The 15,848-nt window shown below is 51.0% G+C and overlaps 2 protein-coding genes across 6 annotated transcripts; both read right to left on the bottom strand.

Annotated features, from left to right (window-relative positions):
• Positions 1 to 1,828: 1,828 nt before the first annotated feature.
• Positions 1,829 to 12,968, bottom strand: LOC100225363 (TLC domain-containing protein 5). Of its 3 annotated transcripts, none has more exons than XM_030290916.4 (3): positions 12,880 to 12,968; positions 5,392 to 5,588; positions 1,829 to 5,055 (listed from the first exon to the last, which is right to left on the bottom strand). In XM_030290916.4, the coding sequence occupies exons 2-3, from the start codon at positions 5,585 to 5,587 to the stop codon at positions 4,517 to 4,519; spliced, it is 735 nt and encodes a 244-aa protein (XP_030146776.4). In that variant the 5' UTR covers position 5,588; positions 12,880 to 12,968; the 3' UTR covers positions 1,829 to 4,516. The 3 variants fall into 3 exon arrangements, with proteins under 3 accessions (XP_030146776.4, XP_072774263.1, XP_030146775.4); XM_072918162.1 differs by lacking the exon at positions 12,880 to 12,968 and adding an exon at positions 7,421 to 7,803; XM_030290915.4 differs by lacking the exon at positions 12,880 to 12,968 and adding an exon at positions 7,652 to 7,796.
• Positions 11,991 to 15,120, bottom strand: LOC100221565 (TLC domain-containing protein 5). 3 transcript variants are annotated; one of them, XM_072918160.1, is made up of 3 exons: positions 15,030 to 15,120; positions 14,535 to 14,671; positions 11,991 to 13,956 (listed from the first exon to the last, which is right to left on the bottom strand). In XM_072918160.1, the coding sequence occupies exons 1-3, from the start codon at positions 15,107 to 15,109 to the stop codon at positions 13,454 to 13,456; spliced, it is 720 nt and encodes a 239-aa protein (XP_072774261.1). In that variant the 5' UTR covers positions 15,110 to 15,120; the 3' UTR covers positions 11,991 to 13,453. The 3 variants fall into 3 exon arrangements, with proteins under 3 accessions (XP_072774261.1, XP_030146777.4, XP_072774260.1); XM_030290917.4 differs by having other exon boundaries at positions 14,535 to 14,731; XM_072918159.1 differs by having other exon boundaries at positions 14,535 to 14,734.
• Between the last annotated feature and the right edge of the window lie 728 nt (positions 15,121 to 15,848).

The following is a 15,848-nucleotide window of genomic DNA, read 5'->3' on the forward strand; positions in this document are numbered from 1 at the left end:
TTGCTCCTTACAAGTCATCAATTTCAAGCCAGTGAGAGAATGTTCAGATATTTTGAACAGTTATTTACACTCAGTACAAATTGCTCAGCCAGCTCCTGTTTTTCTGCTGCTTTTGGAAGCCAGCTGCCAAACCTTTACACCTTGGAGGAGAAAAGCACAGGGGAAATGATTCCCAAATTCATTTCCCAAATGTGCCTAAGGAGCAGAGGACCTTACCCCAGAAAACACAATTAAATTAGTGCTGTGCTCCACATTTCTGTACAATTACCAAACCTTTTTTCATCTCCCACCTTAAAATGGGCACCAGATTTTCTCCTGCACTCTTGGAAATGCTGGAAATTCCCCAGAGTTGGTTATGGGACACAGGGTTTTGCTGATTTTGAGACACAGATCCTAATCTAGCAGAGTGACAGCTTATTACAGTTCCTAAACCTGGATAATCCACGGGCAATCAGCATTTTTATAGCCCTGAGCTTTCGTTCCACAGCAGCATCATGAAAGCAGCAAGGGCAGATGAATCTGCTGGACATCGTGCCCTGAGTTTCCTTCTCTTTCTCCATCCTCTGGCAGGACGGGGGATTAAAAAGAAAGAGGTAAAATCTAAAGAAATGGAGAATATAATTTCTTTTCACATTTGAGGATTGTGGCACTGGAGAGATCTCAATCTCCTGACACAAAGCACAGTTCAAACAGCACAACACTGCTGAAAAATCTGTGTTTTGTAACATTTGAGAAGCTGCAGAAGCTGAAACTTCTTTCTTCCCGTACAAAATTATCTACCTGTAAACCTTTATTACTTTACAGACACTTTTCCATGTAGCTTGATCTGTTATATTCCTTCTTTTAATAATTTTCTAAGGATCTTTTACATTGTTGACTTATCAGCTGCCAAAATGCCCCTGGAACTTGAGGCAAACAGGGCATTGATTTCTTTGGACATGGAATTAATGTAATAGCAGATTTCAAAGACTTAAAATGCTGTTTTACATTGGTGCCCGGACTACTGCTGCAAGGGAATAAAGTTGTGAATATCAAAAAATTGCAATTTTTTCTAGTAGAAATAAGGAGTTCAGCTAGAGAGGGCAGAGGACGGAAAGAGGAGGTTTATTTTACAAAGCTCAACTGCAGGGCCAGCAGGAGAAGCAAAAGGCAGGCAGCAGGGTTGCCTGTAAAGGAATAATGGGATGATAAAAAATGAAATTAATTGGGTGTAGAGGGGCAGATTTCACTTCCCACAGACAAAACACTTCAAAGCAATGCCCGATTTTGTTACCTCTGAAGACACAAGACCTCTGAGCCACTTGCAGCTCTAAAGCAAAGCTCCAGAACTCTGCTGGGCTCTGTAAACAGAAAACATCTCCAGAGGGCTCAGTGCTGCTCAGCAGCTGCTCCCCAGGGCTGGAGGGTTTTAAGCTGGACTTAAAGGTTACATGCAAACAACTAAATTGGCTTAACTATTTATAGAAGCCAAGACTTTTGGCGTGCTGGATCTCTGGCTGTAGCCATCAGCAAGCAGAGTGGCTGTTTACCAACACAGGCCTTTCCTAGGCAATAATACTGATTTATGATAGGCAATAATTGATTTTTGATAGGCAATCATATTGATTTTTGATAGGCAATAATACTGATTTATTATTGAGAAGAGCTCATGGAGTGGAAACACAGGAGAACCTTCTCCCGTGGCATCCAGGGCATGGAAAACAAAGGGAACATTTTTGCTCCATCCTACTGAACCACTGAATCTTTGAGGTTGGAAAAGCTCTCCAGAACCATCAAGTGCAACTTGTGACTTAAGAGCAGCATCCAAACAGAGAAACCAAATTCCTCATATAATTAAATAATCTTTATTTTTATAAAACTTAATACAAAGCATCTACACCATTCACTGGTGGAACATTAGTTGCTATTACACAGTAATTCAGACACAAGTTATTATTTCACACTAGTTCTGCAGTTTCCTCTCACAGTTTGCTCTAGCCACTATGGACTAGCCTGAGGACAGGTCCCACCCTGTGCTCCACAGCTTGGAATTTGTACTTTTGGGTCCGTGATTCTATGCTGGAGCCCACTAAACGGGCACGAGGCCTTGCTCTGCCTCATAAAGCCATTTCTAATTGCCCTTTTGTTTTCTGTTTACTTTCTAGAGCCTCAGAGATGAGCAGTGCTCTCCTTCTTCCAACCAATTTTCCCCCTGTTCAGAAAATGGGACCACTCAAAGCTTTGTATTCCAAAATATCTTCAAACAGGTGATTCACAGATACTGCAGTCACTGCCAGCCTCATCCACCTGGGCAGGTAAGGGCTGGAACCCCATGAAGCTGCACCCCAACCCTCAGCAAAGGTCAGGGCTGCTCTGGAAACTCTTCGTGGTGGGCAGCTCAGCAGCTCACCAGGAAGGACCAGCCTGTTGTCACTTCCAGGACCTGTCTTCACCATTTTTGCAGGAGCTGCTGCTGAAATCCCTCATTTCCTACTCAGGCCAGTGCCTGAAACCCTTTTGGCTGAGATTCCTGCAACCCTGACCAGGGAAAACCCAGCAGACACCTTTTCCTCAGCTTGGGGCTCCCTGTGAGGATGCAGCAGCACAGCTGACCTTTCTGTGCACGTCCAGCTCACTCCCTGTGACTCCTGCTGTTCAGTAAAACACCTCACTCCTGTTTTTGGGAGACTGGGAAGTGCCCAGCTCAGGTGACAAAGCACTGCTGATGGCTCATAGCAGAAGTGCTGCACTCAAAGCAATTTTTTTTACAGCACAGCCTGTAAAAAACAGGTTTACAAACCGCCGAGAATCCATCAAATGTGGCTTTGTGCTAAATGAAAACAGCCTATGAGGTAGGTAAGCCTGGACCCACTTCCCAAAGTGGGTAAAGCTGAGGCAAAAAGGCTCCTGGATGTGCTCAACAGAGCAGCAGGGCTGGGAAAAAGAACCAGCAAGCCCCAACCAGCCCTTCTGGTCTCCTTTCAAGGCTTGATAGTTCTGGATGAGTCAAGTTTCCTCTCCAGGACCAGCTCATCAGTTGGTTCTGCTCATCTCAAGGGGTTTTTTGGGGCTTCTTCAGGTCTTTGGCTGCAGCAGGCAAGGTTCAAGCAAAAGGGGGCACCTGAGCTGCACTGGAGGCTCAAAGGAAATGCTCAAAATTGCAGCAACAGCAAAGAACAGCTTAAGGACATGCAATGAAATAAACTCCAGAAGCTCCCAACTGGGCATGGCTTTTCCCTACAAATGGGACTGGATAAGTAATGCTTACTTTTCTCCCAGTCAGGTTTATTTTTGCTTAAAAAAGATCAGATTCTGGGCCTCTCACTTCTTTACTTACTAAGCTGTAAAATAAATCTCTCTGACCCTCTAAATGCTCACTTTTATAAAGTGACTCTGAGCCAGTCAGAGGGAAATCAAAGCCCAGGGGTCAAGGCATCAGTTCAGATGAAGGAGAACCAAGCTCAGTCTGTGGCTTGCACAGGGCAGATTCTGGGCAATCAGAAATCCCAGTCTGGATTTTGGGCACGGCAGAGGGAATTTTGGTGTTCTGGAGACAACATCGAGGCTTGGCTCATCAGCAAGAAAACCCCTGACTGGCAAATCCTGATGGGGCTTCTCAGAGGGGAGTGTGCTGGTCACCCAAGGAGCTAAAAGCAGTGTTTGTAGGGGAGTTTTAACAGTCAGGGAAGAAGAGGGAAAAATCAGGAAAAATTTTCCCTTCTGGGTCCGTGTCTTTGGGTGTATTCACAGAGCACCTTGTCCTGTATGGCGCCAGTGCTGATTAGAGCTTCTGGACACTACAGAAAATAAGTTATCAATATGTTACTGAATAAGTTATTAAAAGGAGTTAGAAAGGGTAGAAAACAACAACCTACCTAAAATACTGATTTTTCTAGAGTCTCGCTCTAGCTCGACCACCAGAGTTGTTTCTCCCAAGGGAAACACAGGGGTGATGAACCAAGTGCAGATAACAACCATCACCTTGCATTTATATAGCACCTCTCAAGTGAAAATCTGAAAGTGCGTAACAGATGGAGCAGCTCCATCTCCCCCAAGTCACAGAGGGGGAATTAGGCACAGAGTTCGAGTTGTGTGACTTGCCCAAGGTCACACAAGGAGGTGGTGGAAGAGCCAGGAATCCCAGCTTGGATGCCACACTAGAACAGTTCTTCCCACCAGCATGAAGAGTCACTCTAGCTGCCTAGGCTGCACAGGACACTGGACACGGAGACCTAGTGTTACCTCCTCCTCTCTTCTGAGATCCTGAAGGAGTTGGCTACAGACATCACTATTTACACCTGCACTGCTGGACTAGTGTTTAGTCTATAAAATTAGCCCTTCTCTCCCTCCTCGTTCAGGCTGTGCCAGGCCGAGCTCTGCAGACCCAATCCATGGCATAGCTCCATGGATTTCAGTGGAGTTAGGCCAGGGATAAATTTGGCTCCAGAGCTGCTAACGCGTGTTGGCTCCTCTCCCATTTCAGGCACCATCCCCCTCCTCGCCCGCGAACTCGAGGAACTCTTTGCTCTCCATCCTCTCAGTGGCTTTTGAGATGCCCGTTGGTTTTCAAGCCCAGCTCGCGGCTCCTGCGGCTCCTCCAGGCCTGGTACTTCCTCATGCTCTTCCTGCGGGCGAAGCGGCAGATGCTGACCATGAACACCCAGGACACCACGTACATGACGACCCCTCCCAGCTTGATGTACCAGCGGGGCCTGGGCGAGGCCAGCTCGCAGTACATCAGCCATGCCCCCACGCCGATGCGCACGCCGGTGAAGAGCACCACGAAGAGGAAATCCACCACGTCGCCCGTGAGGGTGTGGTAGCGGCCCAGCTCCTTGAGGAACCAGCGGGCCTGCAGCAGCGGGTTGGTGATCTCGCTGCCGAAGATGACGGCGTTGACGTCCGCGGCCGACTCGCCCAGGGCCAAGGAGGCGGCGATGCCCACGATGCTCACCAGGTGGTGGGCCAGCATCAGGGCACCCTCTGTCTGGAAGTACACGCACCAACACAGGTCGAAGATGAAGTAACCCAAGCTGAGGCACAGCCCGTGCACCTGAAGGGTCGTGTTGGGTGTGCCTGAAAGGTAAAAACAGAGTTTAAAGCGTGGAGGCAACAGGATGTGAGACAGAGCACGGGTGTTCACCTCTGGCTCATATTGGTGACAGCCTGGCCACGGAAATCCCCCGAGTCACAATGCCACAGCTGCACACGCAGGGTCACACGCTCTGCCAAACTGCAGCTGAGGAGGGGCATTACAGCAGCAAAATACGGTACCAGGCTCTCCGTTCCTCTGGGGCTTTCCACCACAAAGCGGCCGAGATATCACTGCAGGACTCATCCCTCAGTGGGGCTGGGGACTGAGGTGCTGGGAGAAGCCCTGGGGAAGGTGGGATCACGGATTTCCCCACTGACCTGGGTGGCTGAGGGGCCAGGGGCCGTCGATGAAGCCGATGTAAGCAGACAGGCAGGTGGCCAGGATGCCGTGGGTCAGCGTCACCAGCCTGCAGCTCCACTCGAGGTTCCGGTGCCGGTAGCGGTGGCAGAACCACTTGTAGAGGCAGAACCAGGCCAGCAGGCTGCAGGCTGCACGCAGGGGCAGTGGGAACATCCTGTGGGAAGAACAGGACACGAGGGATCAGAAGGACACAGGGAGCAGGAGATGGAGCCTGTGCCAGTGTCAGCACAACCCACCAGAGCTTTGCTCTGTAACCCTGAGTGTGCAGAGCGGCTTCCTGATGGGGCTGCTTGCTCCTGGCACATTTTCTCTGTGTGCAAACCACTTTATTCTCCTCACTGCAGGCTTCATTTCATCCTTACTGGCACCAAAACCCCCAAATCTTTTGGATGCAAAAGAACAAGAATCTATGTCCGAAAAGATTTCTTTTTTTCAGCAGTATTTCCTTTACACACCTTCCCTCACACACACACTGTGCAACAATCTCTCAAACAAGCAAAAGACAAATTGCCAAGAGAAAATTACAGCACATAAACACTTGTGGATGTTGCTAAAACCCTCTAAATACACATTATTTTATTCTATGCCTCATTCATATAATGCCTTCCTATGAAATGTGTGTCTCACTCCTCCTGAGCAGTCGGGGCAGCAGAAGCTGAGTCAGGCTTTGGGATACAGGAGTTTCCAGCTGTGCAATGGCCAAAGCAGCACTGGAACCTGCTGCCCAGTGTCGGAATCTGTGGGTATTGGTGATTCTGAGATTGTAGAAAGTCTCTGTCTTTCTGCCCCGTTCTCAAAGAAGAAGCCATAGTTCGTCTGTGCTGTTTCAAGGTTGTTTATTCTGTTTATCTCTAACATGTTCTGCTGCCCTGCCGCAGCTCTGTCCTGCAGGGCAGCGTGTGGGGCTCTGCCCTCAGTGGGATGGTACAAACATTAAATACCACAAACTACCTGTGCTGGAGTTACAATAACGTGCCAATATCTGTCACCTACGTTGGACAGTGTGTCCCCAGCCTGAACCAACAGAAAAATGCCAACACTACAGTGAAACATGGAGGGCATGAAGAAGGAGAAAAAGGACAAGGCACACCCAATTTCCTCCATCTTGTCCCCTTTGGACCCTCATCTAGAATCCTAAAATTTTACTTTTGCACCCGTGCCACACTTAATTATTACTTATATCAAACACTCAGAGCTGGTAATTGATCCTGTAAGATTGAAAACTCTTTTCCATGGACAGAGATCACAGCCAGTTTCTCTGGGGGCTCTGTCCAGGGGGGTTCCTGACCCCTGCCAGGGTCCCAGACCTGCCAGGGCAGCCAAAGGGAAGCCCTGCATTCCCACAGCCCAGCTCTGGAACCTGCTGCCCAGCTCTGGAACCTGCTGCCCAGCTCTGGCCTCACTCCCAGGCCTGGGGAGCACCAGGGGGATTCACGGGATGAGGAGTCAGAGCTGCAAAGCCCAACCTTCCCGTTTGGCCTGTTGGAGCATTCCCAGGCATGACTGGAGGCTGGGTAAACAAAACCATTATGTTTTAATGGGCCTTGGGAACACGGAGAGATGAAATAGGGATGGGATTAACTGCTCTGAACAGGCATTTCCATTCACATCTCTGCTGCTCCAGGTCCAGACTCAGAGCAGATAAAGAAGGGAGAATTCTGACAAAAGGGATTGACCCTAGATAGGCCAGTATAATTTAAAAAGCAGCAATAATTACAGAACAATCAATAACAAATAAATCACAAGAAATTATATAAAATAAACAACAAATAATTATATGTAATTAACATATAAACAACAAATTAACAAATAGCATGTAATCATATATAAAATTATATGTTTATATATTATTTTGTGTTATTGCATATATTATTATCTATCTATTATACATGATAGATATGATAATTTGTATCACCGGTAGCAATGAGGCCTGAATGAAAGCGGCCTCTACAATAAACACACGTGCAGAAAACGAATAAAACCCACATGGGCACCTCCAGCAAAGCACCGTTATCCCGTTATCCACATTTTTTTCAGTCCGAGCGGGAAGATGGAGGAGCTCACGGAGCATCCCAGCAGCACGAACCGCATCCCCGGGCACCGCCTGCGCACAGCCCCCGCATCCCGCGGGGTGCAGCGGCCCCATCCCCATCCCTGCCCTCCCTGGGGACGGGGACAGGGACGGGGACAAGGACTGGACCCTTCCCCAGCACCCACCTGCCGGGCCGCGCTGCCGGAGCCGCCCCGGATCACCGAGAGAGCGGCGGCGGCCGAGGGGCGCCTGGCGGCCGGGAGGAGGGACGGCAGGGATGGGGATGGGGAGGAGGAGGAGGGACGGCAGGGATGGGGATGGGGAGGAGGAGGAGGGACGGCAGGGATGGGGATGAGGAGGAGGAGGAGGGACGGCAGGGATGGGGATGGGGAGGAGGAGGAGGGACGGCAGGGATGGGGATGGAGATGGGGAGGAGGGACGGCAGGGATGGGATGAGGAGGAGGAGGAGGGACGGCAGGGATGGGGATGGGGAGGAGGAGGAGGGACGGCAGGGATGGGATGGGGAGGAGGAGGAGGGACGGGAGGGATGGGGAGGAGGATGAGGAGGAGGAGGAGGGACGGCAGGGATGGGGAGGAGGAGGAGGAGGGACGGCAGGGATGGGGATGGGGAGGAGGAGGAGGGACGGGAGGGATGGGGATGGGGAGGAGGAGGAGGGACGGCAGGGATGGGGATGGGGAGGAGGAGGAGGAGGGACGGCAGGGATGGGGATGAGGAGGAGGAGGAAGGAGAAGGAGGGACGGGAGGAGGGACGGCAGGGATGAAGATGAGGAGGAGGAGGAGGGACGGGAGGGATGGGGAGGAGGAGGAGGAGGGCCGGGAGGAGGGAATAGGGGCGGCAGGGCGGCAGGAAAGGCGAGCCGCGGTCCTGCAGCGCATCCTTGGGAAGCGCACATCCCTGCTGCGCCATGCCCTGAGCTGGAAGGGATCCACCAGCAGGATCGTGAGCTCAGCTCCTGCTCCTACAGCCTGACAATCCCATACCGTGTGCATCCCTGGGAAAGAGCACATCCCTGTTGCGTTATGGGATGACCTGAGCTGGAAGGGATCCACCAGCAGGATCGTGAGCTCAGCTCCTGCTCCTACAGCCCGACAATCCCACCCTGTGCCTCGCAGCGGTGTCCCAAAGCTCCTGGAGATCTTAGGACAGTGCCCATTCCCTGGGGAGCCCGGGCAGCGCCCAGCATCCTCTTTTCCCGCTATCCAACCTGGCACAGCTCCAGCCTGTCCGTGATCCCAGAGATCAGCAGCACAGATCCCTGTCAGGAAGCTGCAGACCCCAAATTGTGCCAAGTGCCCTCTCCCCCTATGGCCCCTCCGAACCCTTCAGCCGCCCAGCCCCGCTGCCAGAGCGGGTCGTGTCCCCTGTATGGGGCCATGCCCCTGTAGGGAGCACGGCGGTGGCCTGGGGACACAGAAATCAGTCCCACACCCACCCCACCCGCTGCAATCAGCCCGTGGGCCGCAGAGATATGGGACAAAGCACACCCAGCGTTTCCCTCCTCGCTCCTGGGTCAGCAGAGCTCCTGCAGAGCTCCGCAGCTCTGCCCAGGGATGGGGCTGGATGTCTGTGCATCCTCCAGTCACATCCCTGCCGCTCAGGGGCCGGGCTCAGAGCAGGTAAGGAAGTGACAATCCTGATGTGACCAAAGGGATTGAGCAGCTGGAGAAGGCTGGTGGGAAGAAGAGGAGAGAGCTGCAGAAATACCGAGGTCTTTTCTGTTGCTTTGATTCTTGAGTTTTCTAAAGCCTTCTGAGTTTACATTTTATTGGGAAACTTTCTCACACAGTTTCTGTAAATAACGTGTTGTTTTGCATTCCTTCATAGGGGTGGAGAGACTTGATGTACTAGTGCTTTGTCCAATGTCTTTGGAGAGGTGGCCCATTCACTCTCCAATCCACTGTCACCTTTGGAAAAGTATAAAAGTTAGAGTCAGAAAATAAACTTCCTCTTTTACCTTGCAAAGTGGCAAGTGGCTCGCGTTGTGCATTCTCGTGTCCTATAGCGACACTTTTCCACACCCACTCATGAAAAAAATGTGTCTCCACACCCGGGGAATTTTGGAATCCAGGTGAAGCAGGGGATTTTTGGAATGAGATGATCTTTAAGGTCCCTTCCAACTCAAACCATTCTGGGATTCTATGAGCAGCCAGGAAAAAAAAAAAAAAAAAAAAAGAGATGTTCACAGAGGTGCACTCAGAGCAGCATCACACCCAAGGTGACATCCCCCGAGGGGTTTTGTCACCCAGAACGGAGCAGTGCAGCTGCAGCGGGCTGGGAGAGCTCAGCCCCTGCCCCGGAGATCCCCTCCATCCCCTGCTTATGCAGCAATTAAAAAACCCAGCAATTTCTTCTCACTGCCCATTCTCTCTCCTGCCTTCCACATCCCAAATTCAGCAGCTACAAAAGCTCCTCCACCTTTCATATGCCACAGTCAAAACAACCTCTCACACCCAAAAAACACGAGGTTGGTTTCTTCCTTCATCCCATCAAGTTTTACCTTTTGAAATGCAGATGGTGGGAGTGGCTTGACCTGCCTCTTACTCATAATTAGTACTTTCAGCTGGGGATTCAGCAAGATACTGATCTTACTTTTCCAGTTCAGGCCAGGTACAGGTTCCTACTGCTACAAAATGCTCATCCTCCTGCTATTCCAGCATTAATAGTGCATTTGCCTCTAAGGTCTCATCTTGCTTCCCTCCACCTTTGCTGGCCCTCCAGTAGCCTCAGTAACACCTGAGATGGAGCTGCTTTAATATTTAGCTTAGGACAAAGGAGAGCATGGACAGACAGGAGGTTATAAGGCTGATGTTATCACATTAGGAGCATGGTTAGGTGGAATATTAAGAGAAAAAAAAAAAATTCTTGGCTCTGAGGGTGATGAGGAGCTGGGATGGAATTCCCAGAGAAACTGGGCCTGCCCTGGAAGTGTCCAAGGCCAGGTTGGATGGGGCTTGGAGCAACCTGAGATAGAAGCAGGGGATTTTTGGGATAAGATGAGATGATCTTTAAGGTCCCTTCCAACCCAAACCACTCTGGGATTCTATGAGCAGCCAGGAAGAAAACCAGAGATGTTCACAGAAGAGCACTCCGAGTTCAAACAAGGCACAGAGCATTTAATGCAGCAGGTGGGACACACAGAAGTTGTGCGTTGTTTTTTTGCTTCTAGCACAAACTTTGCACAGCGAGGTGCAAAGTAATGAGTGAAATCATCTCCCTGTGGATTGTACCAGAAGTGAGGTGCAGCTTTATACACCAATTTTCCTGTTTGCTTTGTGCAGAGTCAGCCATTTCCATGGGCTGTGTTGCTCTGGCTCGTTTGCCTGCAGATGAACAGAGTTCAGCAAAACAGCTCAGGGCAGGAACCTCTGCACACAGTTGTTTGCACACTGCTGCCACATTTAGTACAGCCCCAGCCTTCCCTCTGCTCTCCTGGACCTGTTCTAACCAGAGCTCACAGCAATAAAAAGCATCACAGAATGTATTTATTCTCTTACCCACACTGGGAAACTCCTCGTCCACAATTGAACTGGGAATAAACAAGAGCTGGAGGAGCAACAGGACGTTACTAAAACTCACCTTTTGTGGCTGTAAAAGCCCTCGGGGTATTGGGCAGATAAAAAGCAGGCACCTCTGTGAAAAATCACATTCTCTGAAATAAGAAATACAGTGGGCTAGTAGAGCTGGGTGATTTTCTAGCATCACATTAGAGGGTTCAGCACTAAAATGATCCTCGGGTGAGATTTAGCAGATGAGAACCTGATGGTACTTATTTTATACCAAACCTGCCCAGGTAACTCTGGTGGCACACAAGCAGTCTGGGTGCACTGGGAGACCTTCCCAATCCTGTCCCTCAGCTGAAAGAAGAGGTTTTTCTCATTGGAAACCAATCCAAGCTCTCCTCAACTCCAGACAGCAGTCCTGGTCCAGCAGGAGCAGAAACAACCAGAACCAGCCACTCAGTGATGACTTAGGACATCTTATAACCCCCAAGATGTTCTCATGCTTTTGATTGCTTCTCCAAAAAAAAACACAGACAAGTTACCCTGCAACTCTTCAGAACTGGGCATGGCCCCAGTGAAACCAGAGAGGCAGAGGAAAATAAAAGCACCCTGGCATGGAGGAGGCCACAGCCAGAATTGAAGTTATTTTTGTGTTCAGCACGAGCCAGCCCCTCAGTTTGGGGGCTTTTCATCCCTCTGCAGCACGGATTGATTGGCACAGCAGGTTGTGGGTGCACTGCTCACAAACCTGAGCTGCAGCTGAGCCTCACCTGCCCTTCACAGCTCCAGCCCGACCTGCAGAGCTCCTGGTTCGAGCTCCTGGTTCGAGCTCCTGGCTCAGCCTGGGCTCATTTCCTCACCACCTCTCTGCTTCCTGAGCTGCACAAAGGGAATGGACCGGTGACTTTGGCATCCTCAGCCTTCCCTCAAGCCCCTTGGCCTCAGCCCTCACTCCAGCTGCCTCCTCAAGACCCAGAACAAAACCACATCACAGCAATCGGTTCTTTTTCACAGGAGAATGTGGCTTTATTAGAAGTCCCATCACTCAGAGGCGTCTTTGGAAGAACACAGCGAGCCTGGCAGGTGCCCACACCTCAGGAGTGCCACTCTAGCTCCTGCTTTCCCAAAAATATTGGCCCAGGAACCCGCCCAGGTTCACAGCTGCAATGCCTTCAGTGGATGTGTCCAAAGTGAGGTTATTTCAGGTTATTTTTTAATCTCTCCAGACACCTTGAGAAGCCCCAGCCAAAGGCTGATATCTGCCCTGAACAGAGCCAAATTCGGGGAGATAAAGGCAGTGGAGGAGCTGCATCCCCGCTGCTCCCCTCCCTCACCTCTGCATTTGCTTCTCAGCTCTCAGTGAGGCTTTTGGAGGAGACTAAATCAGAACTGTGGCCTTGAACAGAGGGAAATTCACATTAAAACCCCAGGGAAAATGTCAGAACACGATTCTGAGAGGTAAAGAAAACGAGAGAACTGCTCCATGCTCTGAGGCCTGCTGGCGTGGAGCAGATGCCACACCGAGATCTGCCTAAACATTTCTGTCACCCCTGGAAATAGCCAAATGTTTGACTTATTAGCCATGAATTCAGCTTAAGTGGCTTGCAAATGAGCCAACCCCAGAACAGAAGGAGCATCCAGGGGGTTCTTCACTATCCTCCCTCTCCCACAAAAAACCTGATTATTCTTTTTAAGCAATCCCAGCCTAGGCCAACACCTGCTCATAGAGTTTATTGGCACAAATCTAATTCCCGACTCTTGTTTTTGTGAGGGCCTGAGTCAGTCCCAGAGAAATCACTCTGCTCTGAGATCAGCACCTGCCCCAACGGAAGTGTTAAAAAAGGAATGAAGGAAATGTGTCATTAAAAACGAGGTAAAACATTGCCTCACCTTGAGTACCATCACTTCACACTCTCCAAGGACAACTCCACTACACCCCTGCAAGCACTTCAGTCTTGTTCAGAGTCTTTCACTCGAGTATTTAGCCAAGCACATCGGATTAATAATCCAGGATTATTAAGGAGGGTGAGGCTCAGGAAATCTTTGCCAGGTCACGCCCCTTACCCAGTCCAACTGGCAGGAAAATGGGATTTTTCATATTTGATTTTCTCTACGCTGTCATAGAACTCTGCATTGGAAACGAGGACAGAACATACAGATTGTGCAAATATTGGTTGCAGACTGATCATCTCTGGCATTGCCACCCTCCTTGGGACTGCACCAATTGCTGGAGAACTCAGGGAATCAGCGCCAGGCTCCTCAGCTTCCACTCAAATCCCTCTTCTCTCTGCTTTTCCATGTTCCTAGCACCGATCCGTCTCCTCCAGGGGCAGCAGAAAGTCAATTCCGTGTCATTTTAAGAGTCTTTCCACAGGAACAAACTCCAGCAGCCAGGCCCCAAACCCAGGGGATCATCCTCTACAACCCATTAAGGAGCAGCCAAGACGTTTCCACAGGTGCACCCCTACTCCTGAAGGGATTGCGTGTCCAGGGAAGTGGGTTTTTTCCACATTTTCCTCCTTACAAAGCGGCAAATTTCAACCATGAACCCCAAGGACACTACATACATGGCCAGGCCCCCAGCCTTGAGGAGCCAGTTGGGTTCAGGGGACGTCACCATCCCATACATGATCCAGGCTCCCGCCCCGATCCGCAGCACCAGGAAGAGGAACACGAAGAGGAAATCCACCAGTTTTCCCAGGGAAGTGTGGTAGGAGCCCATTTCCCGCAGGAACCAGCGGGTCTGGAGCAGGGGGTTGGTGATTTCACTGACAAACACCACGGCGTTCACCTCCGTGGCGGATTTGCCCAGCCCCAGCACCAGGATCATGCCACAGATGCTCAGGGTGTGGTGGAGCAGCATCAGGTCCCCCTCTGTCTGGAAGTAAAGGCACCAGCCCAGGTCAAAGATGAAGTAGCCCAAAGTCAGGGACAGCACGTGGATCTGGAGAGGGGTGTTTGGTGAACCTGGAATGGAAGATGTTCACAGTCATATTGAAGATATTTTTCTACTTTGTGGATCAGTACAGGTCAGTTGTGCTTCTCTCCTCCTAAATTTCCAGCCTTATCCAAATAGAATCCAATAGGGATATTTGGTTCTGCTTCCCCTTCACACCCCAACGTGCCCAGCAGACCCTTCCCCATCCTGCCCCACTGCTGCTTCCCTCCTCCTTCCAGCCTTTTAGAAAAGCCAGACTTCCATCAGCAGCACTATGTGAAATTTAATGACAGAAACCAGCCAGCAAAACCCTGCAGCTGAATTTCAGGAGTTATTACACCCTTCAAGATGTGAAAGCACTTTGTTCTCCACGCCTTGCTACACCTGATGCTGCAATAAACTCAAGCTGCCAACACGGAAACTTCCAATTTGTACATGGACAAGCAAAAAAAAAAAAAAATTAAATAACAAAGGATGAGCAGTGAGAAGTGGTGGGAAAAGAAGCAGAAGAATTAAATAAACTTTAGCCCCAAACACAAAGCTGTAAGAGGAGAGGAAATCAGCCCATACCTGTACCTGTGACGCACAGGTGAGTCTCCAAACCTACCTGCATGGGTCAGAGGCCAGGGGCCATCCAGGAACATGACATAGCCAGAGAGGCAGGTGACAACGAGCCCGTGCAGGAGGGTGACCAGGCGGCAGCTCCACTTGCAGGAACGCCGCTTGTTCCAGCGGCAGAAGCAGCTGTAGAGACACAGCCAGGTGACAAAGCTGCAGCTCACCTCCAGGACGATGGCAACCATCCTGCTGGACACGGAGGGACAGCGTCAGGAGGGGCAGCATCCCCTCAGCAAGCCGTGCTCATCCCCACCATCCTCTGCATCCACATCCATGGAAATCCCGGGCAGGGTGGGGGGAAAACCCCACAAACAACCGAAAGGAGCAGAACAAACTTTGTCCCGAGCCTCCTTAGCACCGTTTCCAAATTTCCCCAGCGAGAAAACCATATCCCAAACCCTCCCGCTGCCCTCGGGCTCTAGGGAGGAGCAGACCCCATATCCCAGCACGGGGCTGGGGGTACCCGACACCCCCAAATCCTCACCCCGCTCCGGCTCTGCGCTCCGGGACGAGCCCGGCTGGGGGTGCCCGGGCGGGGAGGCGGTGCCGGTGCTGCCGGAGCATTTTATCGTCCCTGCCCTGCCCTGCCCTGCCCTGCCCGGCCCTGCCCGGCCCCCGCTGCATCCCCCGGGGATGCTCAGCCCCGCTTTCCCTGCCCCGCAGGCGGACGGGGATGCGAGCCCCGGGGCAGGGAAGGGGGAACGGGGAACGGGAATAGGCGTTCGGTACCTCCGCCCAGCCTGGAGCCGTCCCGGAGTGCGCCCAGAGTTTATTCTGGATGGGCGTTTCCCTCTCTGGTGATGGAGAATAAAGCTGGATCAGGCAAGATGGGAGGTGCTGGTGTTCTTTATTGTGGGAATCCAGGGCTTCCCTCTGGCTTCCCTGGCAGGGCTGGGACCCCGGCAGGGGTCAGGAACCCCCCTGGACAGAGCCCCCAGAGACACTGGCTGTGATCTCTGTCCATGGAGAGGAGTTTTCAATCTTACAGGATGAATTACAAGCTTTGAGTGTTTGATAAGAATACTAATTAAGTGTGGCACGGGTGCAAAAGTAAAATTTTAGGATTCTAGATTAGGGGTCCAAAGAGGACAAGATGGAGGAATTGGGTGTGTCTTGTCCTTTTTCTCCTTCTTCATGCCCTCCATGTTTCACTGTGGTGTTGGCATTTTTCTGTTGGTTCAGGCTGGGGACACACTGTCCAACGTAGGTGACAGATATTGGCACGTTATTGTAAATCCAGCACAGGTAGTTTGTGGTATTTAATGTTTGTACCATCCCACTGAGGGCAGAGCCCCACACGCTG

The sequence above is a fragment of the Taeniopygia guttata genome, chromosome 24, assembly GCF_048771995.1.
Source record: "Taeniopygia guttata chromosome 24, bTaeGut7.mat, whole genome shotgun sequence".
In the NCBI taxonomy this organism is placed as follows: Eukaryota; Metazoa; Chordata; class Aves; order Passeriformes; family Estrildidae; genus Taeniopygia; species Taeniopygia guttata.